Below are 21,833 nucleotides of genomic sequence, written 5' to 3'. Positions count from 1 at the left end.
TTTTTTTTTTCTTTTTCCTTTTAGCAAAATACACATTGAAAGGTGGGGCAGGAGTAGGGGAAACAAAAATCTTGGGATTCCCCCACCCCATCTTAAAGACACTCCAAAGCATTAGAATTAATACCCAGACTTGGTCCCCCAGTAATAATTAAATATCATTTAAAAAATGAGACACTAAAATTTCCTTTTATGGAAAATCTGTAAAGGTTAATACATGATTAATAGATGTTTTAGTGAAGGGCCTATCAGTTATTATGAGGTGCAACAGGTTGGACTCATGACAATCTGTAACTCCTCCTGTTTGTATGGATTGAATGACTTGTGACATACTGTTCATAGCTGACATACTGTTCATAGCTACAACCCACTTCTAATTTATTAACTTAGTATAAATCATAAATAAATGAAACAGTAACATAAAATATAACCAGTATGGATTCTCACAGTATTTTTAGTCAGATGTTAAGGAATGTAACAGTGCTAGATACCTTAACTCCCTAGGCTTCTTAGTATATCCCAGCCTTCACCATGTCATCACAGGTGAGAGCAAGACAAATACCTCTCTTCTGCTTTCCCCTCCCTCATGTCACTGAGGTTTGGACAAATGTTTCTCAATACTTGGTAGATCTATTGACACACAATGTAAAGGCAGCACACTTGCACAGTCTGAGACTGGGCACACACTCTTGTATCTCCATGACCGCAAAGCCCTGGGCTCTCCATCACTCCTCCCTCTTAATATTAAACTCTTTCTGTTCCAGTGGAAAAAGAGAGAAACTTTTTTATTGTGTGAAGCTTTGTTAAAAAATCTCCATCCCTAAGGTCAAGAGATGCAACGCAGGAATGTCCCTCTCCTGATCTAGGGGAGAATAACCCATAATATGGGGCCAGACTTCTGAAAGTGTTCAGCACCCAACAACTCCTCTTTAGGTACCTAAATAATCAGCAAGAATTCAAAAATACAAATCAACCCCTCCCCCTGCTCCACGCCCCCCCTTTAGGCACCTGAAAGAAATGGAGAGATTTTCAGAGAATAATGAGAGCTGTAGGTCATGGCAATCTTCTGAAAATCTGGACTTAGTGTTAGCTGTTTAGTTTTTTAGAAACCTGGCCATAGATTTTAAGTGAAGGATTGGGAGGAGGGAGAGTGTGGCATGAAGTAGTTTATATAAATATTCCACAGCCCATCTGACAATTAAAACAAAATCAAACAATCCAGGACAGTAGGATAAGATCACTTTCCTGTGTTCATGTTATACCCAAGAATGCTCCACTGTCGGTATTTTTTTTATGATGAAAATATAAGGCCTTTTATTTTGCAGTTATTTCTGATGTTTGCCATGATGAATAATAGAGTTGTGAAAAAACCTCAGTACATCCAGAGATGCCTAGACATATAAAAGCTATTCCATTATACTTTACAAAAACATACAAATCAATATACACCAAGGTAATTTCAGGGCCATGCACGCAAGTATTTGCTAGTTTCAGTTATTTAATGCTCCATTGTTGGAACAGTATCCCACATGGATTTGAGGGGTTTCTTTTTCTTGGCCTGTATTGTTTTTTTATTAAGATTTAGAAAATATATGGTATCCTGTGATGCACTTCTTATTTGAGATATAAATTCATGTTATGAAGCCTGGGAATGATGTGTCTGGTATGCAATAGGTAGGTTACAACCAATCAGAAACTGCTTACTTACAGCTGGATAGAAACAAGTCTCATCCTGAGCTAGAGATGCCAATAGCCATCTTTAGTGAGGCAGAAAGAAACCTATCTGCAGCTGCTAAAAAATTCATTACCTGCTGTGGTTCAATCCCTCTTCAGAGCCGTATTCGTCGGATGTGGAATGACACAGTTCGAAAGCAGTCCGAGTCTTCCTTTATTACTGGAGATATAAACAGTTCAGCTTCACTCAACAGAGGTAATTATAAACTATTTTTCATATGTATAACTTTTGTGATTACTTTAAGGATGCCAAATATATTGTCCTTTTTCCCCCCCCTCACACTACCTCCCATTGTACCGACGTTATTCTATAAGAATGTTACAAGACACAAAAATGTTTTAGGAGTGTGGTATGTTCCATTATTCATTAGTTTGGGAAGATGTTTTATTATTGTTGCTGTTTCCCTTTAAAAATTTTTTTTTTTTACACATGCATTTTCAAGGATTTAATTTCTGAAAGTAAGTTAGGAAACTAAATGAAACCTTCTTTCTGCAGTCAACTGGTAGCACCATAAGACAGTAAGCTGTCAGGCCTCATTGCTAGTAGTGAAAATGGGCAGTTATGGGACCGCAGAGTCTATTAAGCATCATCGAACGCCACATTGTCCCAGGTATAAAGCAATTCCCTAGGCTTTTGTGGAAACAAAAATGTACTGCCGAACACATTCTTAAAGAAAACTTGTGCTTGGAACAAAATCATCTTCAGTGATCTTAATATCCAAAATGAATGCCTGACTAATATGAGCAATCTGGAGAACTGGAGAGGAAAGTCTTTCTGAAATGTATGGCAATAGAGTAATATTAGACAAAGTACAGTACCTGGAGCAGTGTGAAATCTTAACAGCTTTTTAAAAAGGTTTTTCATGAGTGTTCCACAGTAAAATGATTGTATGGAAATAGTGGGATTGCTGAGCCTCAAAAACTGCTGTTTCACTTCTGGTTGTTATTTTGATAGTTCACTGTAAGTAATTATGGGCACACCTTGGCTTCAGTGCTGTAAATCTAGCAGCTAAATGCTGGTGTGGAAAGAAGGCAGTATCTGGCCTACATCTGATTCTCTTCTCATTTACACTGATGTAAATCAGAAATAATTCCACTTAGGTCAATAGGAGTGCTTCATTGTAGGAAAAATGATGTGAGAGGAGACTTATTCATCTTCTTTTACTTTTATTCAGGCAAAACTCCCATTGATTTCAGTTATAATTTTGCCTGTATATTAAAAAAAAAAAAAATGTGGGACCGTCTTTATTTGGGCTCTGCAATTACTAACAATGACTACTCTACTCTAGGACACCAAGGACATTGAGCTCAGTTCCCTGAATGCTTATATGCATTGTCCACACCCATTTGAAGGCAAGAGCAGGTGGATGTATACTGATATCTCATTATTCATGCTTCCTTTTTAATTTTATTCTTTGTTGAAGGTTCACTGAAGTAGAAGGAAGTGGCCACTTTGTTGGCTATTGTGTAACAAAGACAACAATGTGAAGTGCACTTCCATCACAGTAGGTTTGGAGTGTTTTTGTAGTCCTGATGGTCCAGGAAACAAACAAGAAGTACGGTGATGTCTTTTATTGGACTAACTGCTAGTCCAAAACAATCACCAAAAAAGACAAAAAAAACCCAAAAACAAAAAAATAAAACTTTACCTTCTATCATAGATGCCTCCGTTTAACTTGATTTGTCCCAGCTGATTGCTGTTCATGATTCTCACCTTTCCTCTGTCACACAGAGAGATGAAATGAACAACCTGGTGCAGCTTTGCAGGTTTTACTTTGCAGCATAAGGCCACTCTGAAGTCAGACCTGGTTTCCCACATCTTCCTCACAATCTGAGCTGCAAACAGCAGTCCATTTTCTGTCCAAAGCATGAAATGTAAATTGTATCCAATAATGCAAGCACTGACTTGCTTTGAAATATACTGGGGGTATAAACAGGAAAGCCTTTGAAGCAAAATCTCTTAGGTTCATCAGTAAAGTAAAGGTGTCCTTCCTCAATCTGGTTAAGTAATTTGTTCAATGTTGAAGGTATCTCCCTAAAATGGGAATCATGGCAAAGCTCTGCGGTGGCTGGCTTCTATTTCTTCATACCCAGTCTTGAAGGGGAACATAAATAGATTTTCACACACACAAGTAAGATGAATAAGGCCCAAGTTAGGCAATGCTCACTGCCATCAGTTAGTACTTACCTGTGAAAGTCATGCCATGCAAAACAATAAAACCACATGCCTGAGGATATGCTCATCAACATGGGGAATATATAGCTGCAGAAGGGAGAAGAGGGGCTGCAGCATTAGTTTTAAAGGAAGCAGACACCCTATTACACATTTTTATTGTTAGTGAATAAAGACAGCTGTACATACAAAAACTACAAAAGGTCCTGGCACCAAAGTGAGCACGTGATCACCCATTATAGAAGCTAGTGAGCTAGGAAACAAAGCCTGAAGTTAACAGACATCGAGCTACATAAACCCTCTGGTTATTTCATACATAGCTTTTATCCTGTATATTTCAATTGGAAGAACATAGTAACAGCCTTAGGGCTTTTGTAACCTTATGCATAAATTACTTCTCCAATCCCTCGCAAAAGAAGAGAGTGAGAATCCTATTGGACTGATCTTGTAATACAATTTTACAGTTCTTTTAGTCCTCTTAATATTTTAATATATATATCAAGTATTAAAGAAGTAGCATCATCAATGTTTTATTTGCAAGTATGAAATAAAAGCTCAGAGGAATAATGTACAAGCCTTGAATGCACATTTTGCATCTTTCCCTGCCAGTGGTTCACACAATAGACCCACATCCCTTTTCATAAGTTTCTACAGTCCTCATATTTGTCTGGAAGTTCATTATTTGTCTGCTCATTTATAAAAGAAATTAATTGATTGAAATGTCATTCCAGTGGATCTGGGACTAACTTGCACTCTGACACACTCTGAACAGGTATTAGCAACTTTTTATTAGAGCGGCTTTGCATAACTCGTTTCAATTTGTAATCAAGCACACTCAGTCAGTTGGTGCTCTCCACAATGCTCACCATTCTGAAACAATTCATCCTTCCTCCCACTTTCTCCCCCCAAAAAGCAACAGTCTTGTCTAAACTTTTCAGATTTCCTGGAAAAAACCTTCTTTTCTTTGAGTGATGTCAGCCAAAACAGCCTCTTTCCTGATCTTCCTTGCTTCTCTTGCTAAATGGTCACCTCTGTCCTGTGTCTCTGGTACCTAAGCTCTCTCTGATCTCAGTTCTGTTGTCACTCATCCCACCCACATTCTTCACCATCTCCCTGCAGCTTGCAGGAGTCCAAGGGGCCTGGCTGATCTAAAGGACACCATAGAAAAAGTCATTTATCTCTATGCTTATTTGCTTATGATGATTAACAGTGAGGCTTCCACCTGACTTGCCCACTCTATACTGTTGTTAGTTCCCTCCTTTTCTCCCTCTTCTCTTTCTCCAGATACCTTGTCTTTGAAACTCTAACACGTCCTTTGAAAATAGAAAAATCATTCTTTATTTTCTGTCTTTTCAGACTCTAATTCTCTTAATACCCCTTTCAGCTTTGTGTAATCCCAATTCATCTTCTACTCACAGGGGTAAGAAAAGTCCTGTCAACTGGAAAGCTACCCCTTCACCTCTTCCTGAATTCTGTTCTCATTCATCCTGTGAAAAACCCAAGACAGGGCCTCAAACTCCCTCTCTGGCATGGACATGTTCTGGAGTTTGTAACCAAAAGTCTTCTGACTCCTGTCTCAAAGACATTATCAGTAGTAGGCTCCTTTCTGCCCACCTGTTGGAGGTAACTCTAAATTATAGATTTGTCCAAAATATATCAGGATTGTTGTTTCTTTTTTCTCACACTTCCTTTATTCCGTGAGGGTTTCTATAACTTAGGCAGAGGTGAGTGGAGAATCAGGTCAATTGTATTCTCCTCTCTTGAAAAGCAGGACCCTGGAACTATCACCATGAGGATTTCTCCTGGGATTCCATCTTTGTTTCAAAATCTAAGTTGACATCTTCCTCCTGATCATCAAGGACCACATTATTTTTCCTTCTTTTCCTACCACAAATTGACCTCTGCCCTTTCTGTCATTCATTCCTCCTATGCCATCCCACAATTCTCTTTCCAGCATCCTACTGACTTGCCCATTTTTAGGTGAGAAAGTCAAAACTCATACAGCTTACCTGTGATTCCATCCTTCTGTTTTGAAAGGTGGTGCTCCATACACATTGTATCACTTTTTATGTCTAACATGGTATTGTTGTCTTTGCTTACAGCTGGTTTCAGTCTCCTAACTCTAAGGCTGTGCCTCCCCTACAGAGTTTAGTGAAGTTATCTCTGTTTGAGTTGACTCCTCTTGAATTAGCCTAACTCAAGTGAGAGTGGGCGTGCTATGAAATAACACTGGCTCTGTCTCAGGAGACTGAGTCTGCAGCCCAAAGTAGTCATAGTAGCATCTAATAAATTGTTCTGACTTGAGCTAGAGTTTATACCAATAATAGAACAGCCAAAAGCATCACCACAATCTACTTAATGTTTTCTTATGTGGGTAAAACTCAAGATGCTTGCAACTCTTGAGTTTTAACTTGAGCAAGGTCTGCAAAAATGACAAGTTCTGAGAGATTTGAGTTGAACTGAATGAATTTCCTTAGCAACGTCATGACCTGAGAGACAAGTTGCTCTGCCTCACTATGAAGTTCATGGGGCTTTGAGGTTCTAAAGCTTTTCCCAAGTGCTAAGCTGATAAGCATCTTTTTCTGAGAGAACTGTAATAAAGGCCTTTAAATAAAAGGTAGTAGTGGCTGCATCTACATGAGATGCTGACTGAACAGTTGTTACTGCACAGTCATTTAGTACTTGTATAAACAAGTACTAAATGACTGTGCAATACACTGAGTTACTGCACAGTAGCATGGATGAACACCTTTTTTGTGATGCTGCTGGGCAGTAGCCTAATACTACTCTGCAGTAGCATTGCATCATGGTTTTTGCCACACAACGCTACTGCACAGTAGTATTGGTCTACTGTGCAGTCAGTGTCTCATGTAGACCTGGCCAGTGTGCACTCTGGTGGCAGGTTGTTTTAGGTTGTTTCTGAAACCTACTAACCAGTTTACGTTCTTTTTGTCATGTCCTCCCCTTTGACTCAGCAGTCTCCTGAATCGCCCACTCCTTGTTTACATGGTTACCTTTAGGGAACAGACATTACTTTACAAGACAGTAAATGAGCTGCATTAACTTTCATAATAGAAGTCAATAGGGATGGTCTTTCATTGGGAGCCTTGCGTTTTAGAGACTGAACAGTGTAAGGTACACAAAGACTGCAAGAAGAACAGTGTTTCATGGTTGCAGTTTTATGGAAATGGGTCCCAGAAGCAGTAAACATTTAGAAGGTATTGTCTTGTAAAAGCATATCTTATGATACTGGGTTTTTGGTTGTAGCCATGTTGGTCTAAGGACTTAGGCAGGCATAGTTCTTTAAGTAGATGTGATATCCTTTATTAGATCAACAAAGCAGTTGGAAAAAAGTTCTTGGCAAGCTTTCAGGTTCAGTCATCCTTCTTCAGGCATGGGGAGTCTCTGCTGTTCTGATACTCCAAGAAATGAGAGAAGCTAAAAGTGTGGCAGGATGTCAGTGAAAATGTAAATAGGTAGAAATTAGAGACAAAAGGTAAAGCAAAGAGGTAAAGCAGAGAGGGGAGGGGGGGAAGAGAGCAAGGGAAAAGAAAAAACTTAAAAAGATATCACATCTACTCAAAGAACCTTTCCTGTCTATTTTATGATACACACTTAGAGAAACTTCTATTGCTCTTAATTATCAATTGTATTGCAGTAGCACTTCGGAGCCATACTGAAAAATGGCGGTGGGGCACTTTAAAGCTTGTTCGATGAGTTTTAGTTCACAACGCCCCACCAACATTTTTCAGTGCGGGGACATTGATACATGTGTCACTCTGGGCTCATTCATTATCACAGCTCTCCGAGTGGTGCTAATTAAAGTGCCCCCTCCCCTCTGCCTCCTGGAGCATGTCTATAAATGCCCCATGACTCTAGCCTAATCATAAAGAGATTAACTACTGAATATTGGGGCAAAGCCTGAAATTCAGGTCTCTCCTTTGCCAGTAGAGTATAGAGCCAGGTGGTATCTTCCTCTCTCTGGTCCAGTGAACTTTTAATTATACCATACAAAGTGGAATAGATTCATCAGGAGCAGTTGAGAGGACCCAGCCTCAAAAAATGCCATGAAGAGGTAGCAGACAGTTCCAGATCTTCTCAGGTAAAGCTGGGGAACAAAACATGGTCTCCCACGCTCTAAGCATGTTCTCTAACCGCTACACTATTTTAGGGGGGATACTGTTGCCACCAAAACATCTTCCGGCCAAATTGTGTGTGTAACCACAACTGATAGGCATCCTCTGAGAACACTATCAGTTTGGGTAGAACACCACCTCAGTGAATCCTGAGTGAGCTGTAGCTTGAACTAGGTATGAAGCTACTCAGGCCTGGCAAGGCTTAGACAGTTCTGGACATGCTCAGAAATGGATCTTTTAGGCACATATGGAATTTTGCTGGCAGGAATGTAGGCACCTGTGGTCTATAAGGGCCTCCAGGGTTCTGCAACATCTGAATGGGAGTGTTGAGGCACCAAACTAGGGCTTTGGTACCTGCTAGGAAAGTTAGACAAGACTGAGGTGCTTAAGTCCTTCTGTAGGTCTGGCTCTGGGGCTTTATTGAGTTGTGAGGGAGCAGTACAACCATCTGATTTGTCTTACTGCATAACACAAGCCACAGAATGTCACTCACTGATTCCTGATCATAACTTCTAGCTGAAAAAGAACATATTGTTTAGAAAGCCATCATGAAACTTTTACTATCCCAAGCAGGTCTTGTTCAGAATTTGAACCCAGAACCCATCACAATCTTAATAGAATTTTACTGCTAGGCCAACAGACCACCAAATATGGCTCATCTACCCACATTGATCCAATTGCAGTATTACAAATTTGAAGGACTATGCAGAAGAGGGACCGGAAAAATGAGCTTCTAGAGGCATGGGAGAAAGATGGAGAGGATGATTGACAGGGCTGCTAGACAGGGGTGCGAGTCAGTGCCAGAGTTGCCACATAATAAAGTATAAACACTTTGAAGTTCAAAGCCCCTGTCACACCAGTGCATTGACGACCATAATGGAAAATTAGAGAGATCCCATAGAACTTCCTAGTCAGAACATTTTCTTCTGAGAGTCACAGCGCATGCTTTCAGAAAATGTGAACCTACTGATGTGTGGTTTTCACTAATATAATGAGGGCAGCGTCTTTATCAGGCTATTGTTCCCCATAATGGATAAATATAATAGCATGTCCCATCTAAATAACCCATCCATAACATTGAAATACATGTTTTATTTCCCTTTCCCTTATTATTTCTCCTCTGCATCTTTTTTGTCAGCCACACAGACATAATCTGAAACGTACACAGGAAAAAGGGAAATTATTGCTACTGTTTTCTGAGATAATCAGTTTAATGTCAAATTCATGCAGATTCATTCATAATGAACAGAACAAATTGAGCTCAAATTCAAACAGTGGGAATCTGAGTCAGAGAGGAAAATTAAAATGAGTAACATTAATATCCTGATTTCTAACCCAACTGAGACCTGATTGTTTTCAGAATGAAATCTCCTATCAAATCCTTCCCACCCACCCGAAGATGTAATTAAGCTGTGATTTCCATAGTGAAACAGTATCTGCACTGTTAACTCAGCGGGGACTTCTTTGTACATTGGGGTGGATGGGTGGGTGGCCATATTATGCTGGGTTTTTAGGTAGCAGGCTTTCAGAAAAATGCATTAAAATGTAAAGGTCTCCATGCAGCAGAAACCTACCACTGCAGTTTGCCCTGTAAGGCTGTACTGTGCCCACGGCTGATATGGCAGCAAGGTGGCACAGTTAAGCAGTCAGTGCTCCAAATGCTGTTGCATCCAGCTTATTCTTGCTAGAACCATAATTTCCACATACACATGGAAAATATACCATGCTTCCTCAGGGCCCCACTGACCCCAATGGGACTAATGTCAAGCACTGGCTATATTTAGATTTTTGTGCAAAGAGTCAAGCCAGTCTCGGGTTTTATCTGAGCACATGCGCTCACAAACTTAGAAGCGGATGCTCTGATGTATTATAGTTGCAAAATGTTGCATTGTTTATTTTACACCACAGACAAAGTTGTCTTTACAGCTTATGGAGACATGCTTAAGTTAGGTTTAAATCAGTTAATTTGGGGAGGCTAATAGTTGTGTAGTTGCAGAAATGTGCAACTCAGTAGTCATACAGTTTTTCAAGTGGCTTCTGCAGTCCACCCTGAGCTCCATGCTTCCATGGTGGGGACTTACAGAGCACTGCAAGCAGTTCCCAAACTATCAGTAGCTAGCCAGACCAACCTGCTTGGGCTGCAGTGACTATAGTGTTGATGTAGCAACTAAAACACTTCATAACTCTGTAACTATAGCACTTAGAGTCATGAGGCCAATGTCCTTGGTGATACCTTAAAAATGTGCTCACAGATAGTAACAAGTCATCAGATTGAGCCTCCAAGCTATGTTACCATACCTTACGTAGGTATGCAGACAGACCAGTGGTCACAGTGTGCATACCTAAGTGTAAGCATTTTTTTATGCTTTTTCATATTTCCAATGTGAAGAAACAAAGGACAATTTGCACTTGGAAGGCAACGTGTCCTACCTTTGATGCTCCCCCTAAGCACACCCACTTTAATGGCTTAAACCCAGAAATATGGCTGTAATATCACTCAGGTGTGTCTCTCCAGTCTCTATTGAGAGTGCAATCTCTGACGTGGTTGAAAATAGCTGCCGTATTGACTCCATAGTAGCCTTGCTTGTGTGTTTTCTGTGTTTAGAGGATGTGTGCAGGCATGGGTGGGCAGAGCATGCTTGAGGGTATCTTGGTTGGTACATACCACCACAGTGATGTATGCATGCTAAAAGAAGGCTTTAGAAAACATAAGAGCATAGTAACTGTGGCATTGCAAGTGAAGGGAAATGGTAAAAGAAAAGGAGTGCTATTAAGGAGACATAAAGGCTGCTTATTAACATGGGAAAAAAAGCAAAATGGTGCTTTACTTTAAGCTCAGTGCACCCCTGCACTGAGCACAGCACATGCCCAGAAAAGGCATCATATTAGTAGCTGGACCTGGCTTGCCCAATGTTTATATAGATCAGGCACTTCAGTGGATTTTTTGGCACTTCTGTCTAATAGCCAGTTGAATCAGCTATTAGATAAAAGTGCCAAAAAGCCCCACTGAAGTGCCCAGTCTATACAGATGCTGTGGAGCCAGATTGAACTAATGCACTGCCTGTTCCAGTAAAGCGCTGGTTTTTTTTTCATTTTTTCATGTCTGTCAAAGCCATAAGTGCATAAGCCTAGTGCCTAGAGTATCCTCTTTTGGGATACCTGGTTTGAGTCATTCTCCTTTGTCTCCCTTTCCCTCATGCTGACAGGTTGTGCAGACCTCAGTCACAATCCTTGAAAGTGTCTCGCACAATCAGCCAACAAACCCCTGTGTTATGCTCCAAAGTGTGATTTTCCCTGGCACACTTCTTTACTAAATCAGAATTTCTCCAGGGCCAGTCTCAAACTAGTCACCAGACCTAAGATGACATGTCACAAGCCATCTATAAACTGCCCTGAGAACCTAATATGACTTCAGATGTAACACTGATGCTTGCTATTTAACATCCTTTAATCAAATAAACACATTGCCTGTAGTGGATGCCAAGAGGCATACAGACCTGCCTTTTCGACCAAACAGCCTTTTAGCCATCATACCTCCCAAACAATAAGCACCTTGCTTCAAGATCAGTGTTCCAGTTCAACAGGGTGAAGTGTCTAAAATAAAGAGAGCCTATGTGCTGAGCAGGGAGATGTGTGGAGATACGGTGAATGTAGGGTGCATCTGAACTCCTACCTCTCCTCAAAACAGGTGACAGACATGATCTCAAGTTATGAGCCTCCATCTTTGGTCACAACTCCTGGAAGACCATTTCAGAATGGATCTAAGGAAAAACTTTACCGTCCAAGTCCCCAGGGCCCCGAATAGACTCCCTCCAGAGGTGGTGCAAGCACTTGGATGCCTTTCTTGCTGGGATCATTTGACCCCAGCTGGCTTCCTGCCCCTTGGGCAGGGGCTGGACCCAATGATCTTGTGAGGTCCCTTCCAGCCCTAATGTCTATGAAATCTTTTTGGCATCCAGAAGGGAGATTCCCATCTTCTACAGTTATACAGTCACCTTAAGGCTAGAGCAGCTGCCCAGGAAGTAGGATACCTGGGTTTTGGCCCTCTTCAACCTGAGCACACTGAAGCCAGCATCTTTCAATTTCCAGAAGAAGGCCTCAAACACCAAGTGATGGGCTGGTCTTCATGGTGTCTCCTTCAGCCCCTTCTGTTTGAGTGCAGAAAGAAAACAAACTTAGTAATGCAGACAAACACTTGGGAAAGAGGAGTTCTGGGCACTTGCCCTGCTACTAGGGTTATTTCTGTTTTTAGATGTCTAATGTAAAATGCACAAACTTTCCTGGAGCTTGGACCAGAACCCAGGATGACTTCTTCCTAAGGAAAATGAAAGGCAGAAGATGAAGAGATTAAAAGAAAACTATTTGGATAATCAGGCTTTAAAGTTGGTATTCATCAGGTGTCATGGCCTCACAAATTTGTACCTGACACAAACATATAGAATCAGATTTTTTCAAAATTTCTCAGTGCCCCTTCCCGCCCTTTTCTGGTTCTTAGCTTTTGGGTACAGAGACTTGTTTTGAAAATTCAGTAGCTTCTTTTAGGTGCCTGGAAGGCCCTGAGCTCAGCTGAATATCTAGGCCCTAAAAGTTTTACTGGAGTAGCATTACCAGTCCCAAATCCTTGGGCTGTCTGTATTCAGTAGCATAACCGGGGGGGGAGAGTGGGGAGAGTTAGGGGCACCAGGACAGCAGCCCTGGGCACTGACTTTGTTGTGGGGGTGCAAGAGCAGCCATTACTAGAACAGCAGCTTATTGTACTGCTTCAATAAGGATGGCAGGAGGTAGCATTGCCTCAGGCACCAGACAGGTGCCCCAGGCACAGAGCTGCACTGCTATGCCTCTGTCTGTATATCACACTTGGCATACTTATCTGGCCACCATAACAGTCTCAAAGATCCTGCTGAATTCCTGTTGTATTTTTCAAAAACCCTAACACACAAAACAGCTCTGAGAGAGGTGAGAGCTCCTTCACTCAGCTGGGTGTCAGGAAGGCATCATCAACTTAAATCTCACACATCTGCCATAGCATTTTTTCTCTACTACTGCACAAGTAATCCTTAAGGGCATTATTGTTGTTGAAACATGCTAGAGAAGAAAATATTTGTTCTGTTTTATTTTTCCTCAATTTATTTTCTTTGTGCAGCTGAGAACAGGCAATTTCACTGTTTCCCTACAACAAGCTGTTAGTTATTCAGTTTCCCCTGTCATTTGTCTCTCACAGAGCAAGGAATGCAGGAGTGGGCCTTCTTTAAAAACAAGAAACTGCAATTGTAAAAAATCACAAAAATTGGTAGGCAGGATCCATGGCAGTGGTAGTACTTATATATTTTTTTAAGATCTATTTTAAAATTGACCTGATGTTAAGTTGGTGCTGTAACTTAATGGTGGCCCTTTATAGGCACTCATTTCTAAATTAGTTTTCAAGATTGTACATGCCACATGGGCCTGGTTGCATATAAAATTTATGTCCACAACTGCATGTATAAAAGTCCATAGAGAAGTGGCAGGAACACTGGTGGGCATGTGTGAATGAAACGGGGGCCCTAAATTGAAGAGGTGGGTTTTTAAAAACACCACTTCAACTTAGGGTCCTTTAAACCCCCATGTCGTGCACATATCCTGCTGACTTACCTGCCTCTCTGGTGGCAGGGAAGGGAGGGTGAGCTGCTGCGGGGGGGGAGGGGGAACTGCTACTTCCCTCCATGGCAGTGGCAGTCCCCTCCAGGTGGCACCCTGCTCAGGTGGTCCTGGGGGGCACCACAGCCATGGAGGGAAGCATCAGGCCCCCGCACAGCTCAAGCAGGCAAGCAGGCTTGGGGTGCAGAGGAGATCAGGTTTGCTGCTTTTCTTGGGCGGAGGCTGCCATCCCGGGCTGCTGCCAGGCTGCTTGCAGGGCTTCCTGCAGAGCCCCTGAGCTGCACGGAGCCTGGTTCTTCACTCCATGGCTGTAGGGGCAGCAAACTAAAACTCAGAGGAGGAGTTTTAGTTTGCTGCGCCCCAAGTCATTTAAGGCACATTACGCCACCAAATTTGCTACAGTGGCTGGAATTAATGTGCAATACACTGCTGATGCATGCAAACACCAACAACATTAAGGGAGTGGAAAAGCATTTAGCCTACGTTAAAGTGTTATGCACATACAGTGATACTAAAATGTTTTACAGTGGATGCATCCACACTTGCTTTTAAGGTGAAGCAATAAACTCTGGCCCATATCATTCCAGAATGTATTGCTTCTGCGTGCTGTGTCTTCATGTGCATCCTAGATGGCAGCATGTTGAGTTGTGTGGCAGTAGCCCTGGCTGGCAGAAGTCCTGTGGGCTCAGCTTGCTAGCCTGGGGCTGCTCCATCCCAGCTCAATGTGCTGCTTAGGGTTTGGCTGGGGCACAAGGGTGCTCCAGTGTGGGGCTAGCCAGCAGGCAGCCCCCCCACTGAAGCATCCTCATGTGCCAGCCAGTCCCATCAGCATCTACACATGCATTGCTGCAGATTAAAGAACTCCACTGCAGGCTAGTACTTGTACATACAAGTACTATCCTCCAGCATAGTTAATTAGTTTACTCCATCTTAATAGCACTGCATGTGTAGACAGTGATGTTTTTCTGTGGAATTAGTTAGTCAGTTCCGCAGTAACATCTCGTGTAGACGTGCCCAGCATTTTTTTTCTGTCTGCTGAGGAACACAGAAATAATGAAGGACAGAGTCCTGCAACCAGTTCACTCATGTGAGCAAGCCCACTGAAAGATCAGGGAAGGGCCTTCCACCCAAAATTTCTGGACCAGTCATCCATGTTTGTGCTCCTAACTTGAGACCCCATGGGAGTTAAGAGTTAGAAAATGCTACTGGACAATTGTCTGCATCTTCAAACACCAAAATACTCTTTGTGCCCAGAGTTCAGAGCTTCTAAGGGGAGTTCCACTATTCAGCCACACACCTTTTGCCACTGCTGCTTTTTAGGGAGTCAAGCAGGAAGGCATGGGAGTGACTAAGGCACCAAAGTCCACTTATGCACCTAATAGGAGGGATAGAATCTGTCTCCAGTTAGGCATGCAGGGTTAATTAATATACCGCAAAGGTGAACCTATGTACCTGTCTGAAAGTCTCAACTCAAGCCCCAGTCTGTGCGATAATGGCAGTGATGGGAAGGTTTAATAACGTGTCTCCCTCATCCCCCTTGGCTTTCTCTCTGCTAACACACGGTCCAGCCCTGTGCTGCATTGTCTTGTGTCTTGTTCAGCATAGACTTCAGCATTGTATGTGTTGGGTCTTACACCCCCTCCCTTGGTAGGCCATTTGTCAGTGTGTTCATTGTACTTCAGCAGAGTTTTCCTGATAAAGCAATCTGCAAAGTCAATTCCTCAGTTTACTCCTTGGCCCCCTGCTTCATGTACAGGTCTGTCATACAACTATAGGATTAACATAAAACCTTTTCAAGTCACCCTTCTTTACCACTTAGCCAAGTTATCCATATCCAGTGTTTCCTCCTGTCTAAATCCATTCACTTCCTTGTTGAGTTTAGATGCTCTTCTCTGCACTCATGCAGTTTCCCTCTACATCCCTCTGATAACCAGGGCTATGTGGAATACTGGATGCAGTAGTGTGACTTGGATACGTATGAGGAGATGATCATCTCCTGGCCCCAGGAAATGAACCAGTGTCTCTGCCACCTATGTAGGCACAAGCAGTCAACAGGTAAAATCCACTGTCAACCTGCACAGAATTTCAGCATCTGACTTAGAAAAGAAGAGCTATGTAACCCTGGAGGGGCCACATGCTTGCAAGCAAAGAATTCCAGGTGTGTGGGTTAGACGATGGCCACCTACCTATTTTCATATGCAAGAGAAACTCTGTAACACTTAGTGCCCCTTGAACTAGATGTTGCCTCTGCCCCTTTTTTTTTTTTACCAGCCCCTGTATTGTTGCCAAGAATGTTATGGTTTCCAGCATTGAGGAGAAAGACTCAAGGATTTTGCAATTACACGCTTTTTTAGTGCTGTTCAAAATGCATCCCACTGCCAATTGTCTTTCAGTGTATTTGCCCTCTCATCTGCTGCATGGCCTGAGTTAGCTGAGATTTGTTGCAGTGATTTCAGTAAATGACGTGGCATCCTTCCTTTGGGAGATATTATGAGCTGGCTTTGATTTTAGGATTGACAGCCATATAATTGGAAGTTTGGTCATTAGGCGGATCAGATTTAAAGAAGAAAACGAAAAGCTGTGCAGTTTCTGAAATCGGAGCAGGCTTTGGGGAGTATTAGATTCAGCACTGTATTGCTGCAGAACAGCCTTAATATAGCGAATGCGAAGGAGGAATGAACAAAGCAGGACTGCAATATTGAATCGTAAAGTGGCAAACCCTTGGCCCCAGTCAGCCTGAGTGAATTGGCTGTGTACTAAAAAGGTCAGGATGTGGCTAGGTCTCTTCACAGCTGCTCCCTGATGACTGTTGTAGCACAAGGGGAGTAGTGAAACTCATAACTGATGCAGCTTGCCCTAAGCAGGGACGTCCGACTCACCTCCAACATGCCTGAAAATGTACAGAAGGTGCAGACACTTTTTGCAGACTTCCATGTCCCTTGCCCAACCACTGCCCCTCTAAATGGCAGGACAACACCATATCCACGGAAGAATGGGGTCCTCTGCACCTATGGAGTAATTAAGTAGAATAAGAGGGAATAAAGAGATGGTACAAATGTGCACAATACAGCATAAATCTCTTGAAGGGACAGCGCTAGGGCATTGCTGTGTCCTGACCAGAACTTTGGAAGGACCGGTAAGATGAGTACCTCTAGTGAACCTTTCCCAGATTTGAGAGACCAGTGCATTCTAGGTAGAAGTTTGGGATCACCATGTAACACTGCACTCACACAGCACTGGCTTTCTGGGGAATGTTAATTAAAACAGCTCAGGGTACTATTCTCCAAGGTTTACCACCTAGCAGCACAAGCTCCCTAGATGCTACTTACAACTAGATTTTCTATGTGAGCCTTCTCCAACATACTAAGCTACTTTTAAAATCTCCCCAATTATTTCGGCGGCCAAGATCTTGGAAGCCTTGTTTCAGATGTGGTTACTGAACAGTTTTAGAAAGCCTGATTATGTGTCTTACTATTAAGTTGCAGTGCTTTAATTAGAGGTAATCCCAGGAACTGGGTATTAGTAAGAAGAATATGGACAACTTTAGGCAATAGAAGTTGAGACTGACTATCATGGGGAGCCCGGTTTTCAGTGGTAGAAGCACCAATATTTGACAATTAAAGTGGAATGAATAAATTATTGGAATGTGGAGTACTGGTTTGAGTCTTGCATGGGACTTTGGTCTGAAATTATCAAATGCAAAAAGAAAAAAAAGAAAAATTCATTCCTGTCCTCCCATTAAAGCATGGAATGTTTCATTTGGAGGAAGATGGCCCAGAGCTTAAGAACCTCATTTGCTGAAACTCCATTTCAGTGCAGTCAGTATTAATAGCTTCGCAATGAATAGATTAGATGCTGCAAGTGACAACAAACCTATTTGAGACAAATTTAATAGGCAGGCTTATTGAAGTTTATTAGCTGAATCTTGTTGGCTATTAAAAGTACACAGCTTGATAAATCTAAATGTCAGAATGTGTGTTTGCAGGTACCAGCAAAATACTGAAATATCTGCCACCACCCCCAGCAAATGTGTTTCATTTCACTCTTCATAATTTATTAATTGTTTGAGTAAATTGAACAAGAACATTTGGAATAACAGTGTTCCTTAAATACTTGCCAATTCTGTCTTTAACATTGTAAAGGGCATTACTGAACACTGATCAGGAAGGCAAAATGAGAACATTAGGTTTGACTAATACAAGTTTCCTTGTCTGCCTTCTATGTATTTGTTTTTTCCTTGTTTTTCTTTTTTTAGAGAATGAAAAGTAGTAAGTTAATTCATACTGAGCTTACTAAAAACTGGCTATAACTTGCAAACTTAAATCAGTATAGCAAGGCTCTTTGCGCAATAGCATAACTGGAAGATGGAATTCTTTCCCACAGTTTAGCCTTAGGAGTTTGGATAAGAAATTGTTTCATGTCAGCTGTTTGCTTTGTGAAAATTATGTTTCTCATCTCATTCACTGGTCTCAGTAAATTGACAATAATTTCCGACCCCAGTTGTGGCCAATACACAATCAATACAAGTAACATGCCAGTTGTCTGCCTGGTTTAGGTTCTGTGGATGCTGGCTCAGAATAAGGATGGTTCAGTGGTGAGGGTGGTAGCCAGGATCTCAGAAGACACAGCTAGAATTCACTTTTCTTCCATGGACTTTAGTGTGACCGCAAGGAAGTCATAGACCCAGATCCTGAAACCTACCCGGCTTCCATTAATGAAATAAAACAAAAAATCTTGTTTGAGGATCTCTTTGCCTTATATGGTACTTCCCAATCTGATAAGTGGCTAGATACATTTATGGTTTATATGGTTAAATACATTTAAGACTGTGAGGCATGTGGGTGCTGCAGTGATGTAGGCCACAGAAAGATACATATGCTATATGCAGTAGGAACAAGGAGCTGCAAGGGTTGTATAGACTTTGTTGTACAGTAATGTATAGCAGTGATGTTCTAGGGCAGGGGTCAGTAACAGATGGCCTGTGGGGCAGATTCAGCTGGTTGAGAAGGGGGCTTTGCTTATTTCAGTGTCATAGGTGGAGAGAAGTGGGGGCTCTGCACATGATGCACTGAAGCCTAATCTGGGTTGAAGCTCTGGATTCACTGCACCACAGCTGGGAGGCAAGGAGGAGCACTGGGCTGGTTCAAGGAACTAGCCCACCTGGAACCTAAATCAGGTTGACCCTAAAACCTTGCCAACTGCTGTTGTAGGGTGTTTCAGGTTAGAGCAGTGCAAATAATGGATTTTTCTGCTTTGTGGGTGAAAAGACAAAACAATAAAAAATTCAAATGTTATTTGCATTGACCCAGAATGAATTATTATCAGGAGCTGTTTTTGGCCAAACAAAAGGCTGAGAAATGTAATTTGGGGCAGCCCCCCTCAAAATAAATAGAACATTTTATTTCAGGTTAAATGAAAGGCTTTTCTCTTTTTCATTTTGTATAACTCTGCTTTCCCTTTTTAAATTTAGAAACATGGGTCAGTTTTAAAACAAAAATACTGTTTTCAGACAAAAAATCTAAACGGTTTCTTTCAGACGATGACAGTTTCAACTGACATTTTCAGTGTGGGCTTTTTTTTCCCCTTTAGTTGAAACTATTCACTGAATTTGAATTAAACTCACAAGCAGTTTGGTACCCCCTGGAAACTGCATTTTTCTAGTAAATATGCTGTTTGCTGAAAAAAATAAATGTACCCAACTATAGTTGATGTTTCTTCCTTTTGAAGTGAGTGCTGGCTACTGCAATCAGAATTTGAGACTGGAACAGAACAGAAAATAACTGAAGCCAGGAACACAGCCTGCGTCCATTCCCCTCAAACCAGATATTTGAAGATGTTCTTAATTGTACAGGCGAAAGGAGCATCTCTCAAGGGGCTTTGTTCAGTTAGAGTCATTTTGAATGGTAATACTTTTTCACCACCACTCAAAGGCCTTTTCTTTCTGGTGCCCACTGGATAGATCAGGCAGATGATTCAAGTTAATTTAAAGGCCTTCAGCACTGCTTTGTCAGCCAGCTGTCAGCCAGAAGTTATTTGAATTGTGTTCCTGAATGATATAGTCTAAGCTCGACTGACATCCACCTGTCATCTTCCCTTTCATTCTTTGCTTTCATTTAGTGTGTTTAAAAGTATACCTGTACTTAATGGATGTGCAGTCCTCTGTTAAATGCATCACATTGAACTCTTCCAAAATTATTTCTTCATTCAATGTCCTTCTACATCAAGGACCAATTGCTGTCTAACAAAGGGAAAAAAAGGTACAATTTATGTTTCATATAGCAGCTAAAATGATATCAGCTTTCATATGCACGTAAAGTAGATAAACTTAGCAATCTAAATCCTTTATGCATGGTTGTAGTCAGAAGAATGACTATTTTAAATGTGGCATCTTGGGATTTGCTATTTTTTTCCTCCTGTAATGGCTTCTGTATCAGATCTGCTGAGTTTACAAGTCAAAAGTTGAACTTCCAGTCCTGCTGCCTATGATGTGAAAATCAAGCAGTGTGTTCTCCTTGCCTCTTAAATATTCACCATTAATAGGGACGTTCAGAACATAAGCTCACAGTTTTACTGATAATGTATTAGACTTTCCTCACTGCTTTGTGGATATGTTGGATCTGCATTGCTAAGTGTGGTCCAACTTGTTATCTTCTGTGAAATAAGCAGGTATGACTTTCAGTCCAGGAAGTACATACGTTGAGTAGAACCAAGTTGAGTACTGTGAGAAAAAGGACTATGACTATTTTGGTGATAGCAGGAATTCATTTGGAATTTGTTGTCTGTTCTTTCTAAGTTTATGTTTAGTATATTTTCTAGCAGGTGATTTTGCAAACAGACCTTTTAGCCACACCACCAAATGTAAACAGGATATTTGTGAAAAGTGAGTTTCAAGTCATATTTTTTTAAGATTCTTTCTGGAAACCTGATTCTAATGAAAATTCAGGGTCAAAAGTCTCCTGAGCCTCAACAGTCCACCATGCTAGCATGGGCCATAGAAGAATGATGATGGCAGGCCCGCATCTGTCCCCTTTTGATTCCCAAGCTCAAATGACTAGATTTACAGCAGACCACGGGCAATTTTTGGTGTGAATGTGGAGTGAAACTTGAAGTCATGGCTCCGAACACATAATACTGGACTGTAAGTATTTTGCCGCCCCACCCAACATTTCTGGCATTACTTGTTAAATAATATTCCATCATTGAAGTGATGCTATAAAAAACTAATGGGACTATTCCCACTGCCAGGGACTGGTCACCATGATTATATCTAAGCGTACCTATGGCCAGGTCTACACAAGTTTTCCCAAGACAAGGTACCGCAAAGCAAGGGCCTGGAGGCTTGAGGCAAATGCACACAAAACAAGAATTGTCCTAAGAAGAAAATACTTTGCTCAGGAAGACCTCACTCTGAACTGAAACCAGGGTGGCTGGGTCAGGTGACTCAAACTTTTATTTTTCTCTACAGGTACGTGAGGTTTTTCCAGGATAACCCATTTGTGTCTGTCATTTTAATGAGGCTTTACATGTTACGCTTGTTGAATAAATTATTCATTATAAATTACTCACCTGACTCTAGTCTTTAGAAAAGGATTGCTGTGTTCACAGGGTTCTTCCCTGCCCATAATGACAGGGAATATCCACTTGGAGCTAGGTCCACATCAGAAATCTGGAACTGAACAATCCTGAACTTCAGACTTGAAATCTGAACCTGAATCTAGATTCATATTGGACTGAACATAATTCCACTTTACAGATTGTTTATTGAAATGTAAATCAGAGTGTTGAGCTTACCAGCCTTTGCCTATTTTGCAAAGGCAGATCCAGGATTTTGTAAAGGTGAGTACAGGAGCAGTGTGGTTGTCCTTACTGGCAGATCTCTTCCCCTCCCCTTTCTTCCCCCTCCCTCATGTCTCCTCCCATTTTAACCTCCTGCTCATCACTGTACTGGTCCCCACTGTCCCCAGTTGATGCATGGGAAGTGGGGGAAGGTTTTAAAGCTGTGCTTGCCCCACTGAAGCTGGGCCGCACGTGGAGCCAGGCTTGGTCAGAAACAGCAGCGGCAACAGTGGGTGGGTTCTCTTCCCCTTTGCCTGCTCCCAGGCTGGCAGGGAACAGCCAGGGGGACAAGGTAGGGAGGTGGAACTTGCCTGCTGCTG

The 21,833-nt window shown here is 41.7% G+C and overlaps 1 protein-coding gene across 11 annotated transcripts in view; it reads left to right on the top strand.

Annotated features, from left to right (window-relative positions):
* ADGRL3 (adhesion G protein-coupled receptor L3) overlaps window positions 1-21,833 on the top strand; it is an 864,517-nt gene that overhangs the window by 800,379 nt on the left and 42,305 nt on the right. For all 11 annotated transcript variants that reach the window (XM_019534224.1, XM_019534215.1, XM_019534217.1 and 8 more), the window contains one exon: window positions 1,831-1,927. In XM_019534224.1, coding sequence (XP_019389769.1) covers window positions 1,831-1,927 — 97 coding nt within the window. The remainder of the gene's footprint in view (window positions 1-1,830; window positions 1,928-21,833) is intronic.

The sequence above is a fragment of the Crocodylus porosus genome, unplaced genomic scaffold (genome assembly GCF_001723895.1).
Source record: "Crocodylus porosus isolate Cpor-Errol unplaced genomic scaffold, CroPor_comp1, whole genome shotgun sequence".
NCBI classification, from domain to species: Eukaryota; Metazoa; Chordata; order Crocodylia; family Crocodylidae; genus Crocodylus; species Crocodylus porosus.
Note: the sequence above shows the minus strand (reverse complement) of the source record. Positions and strands in the feature narration are given on the sequence as shown.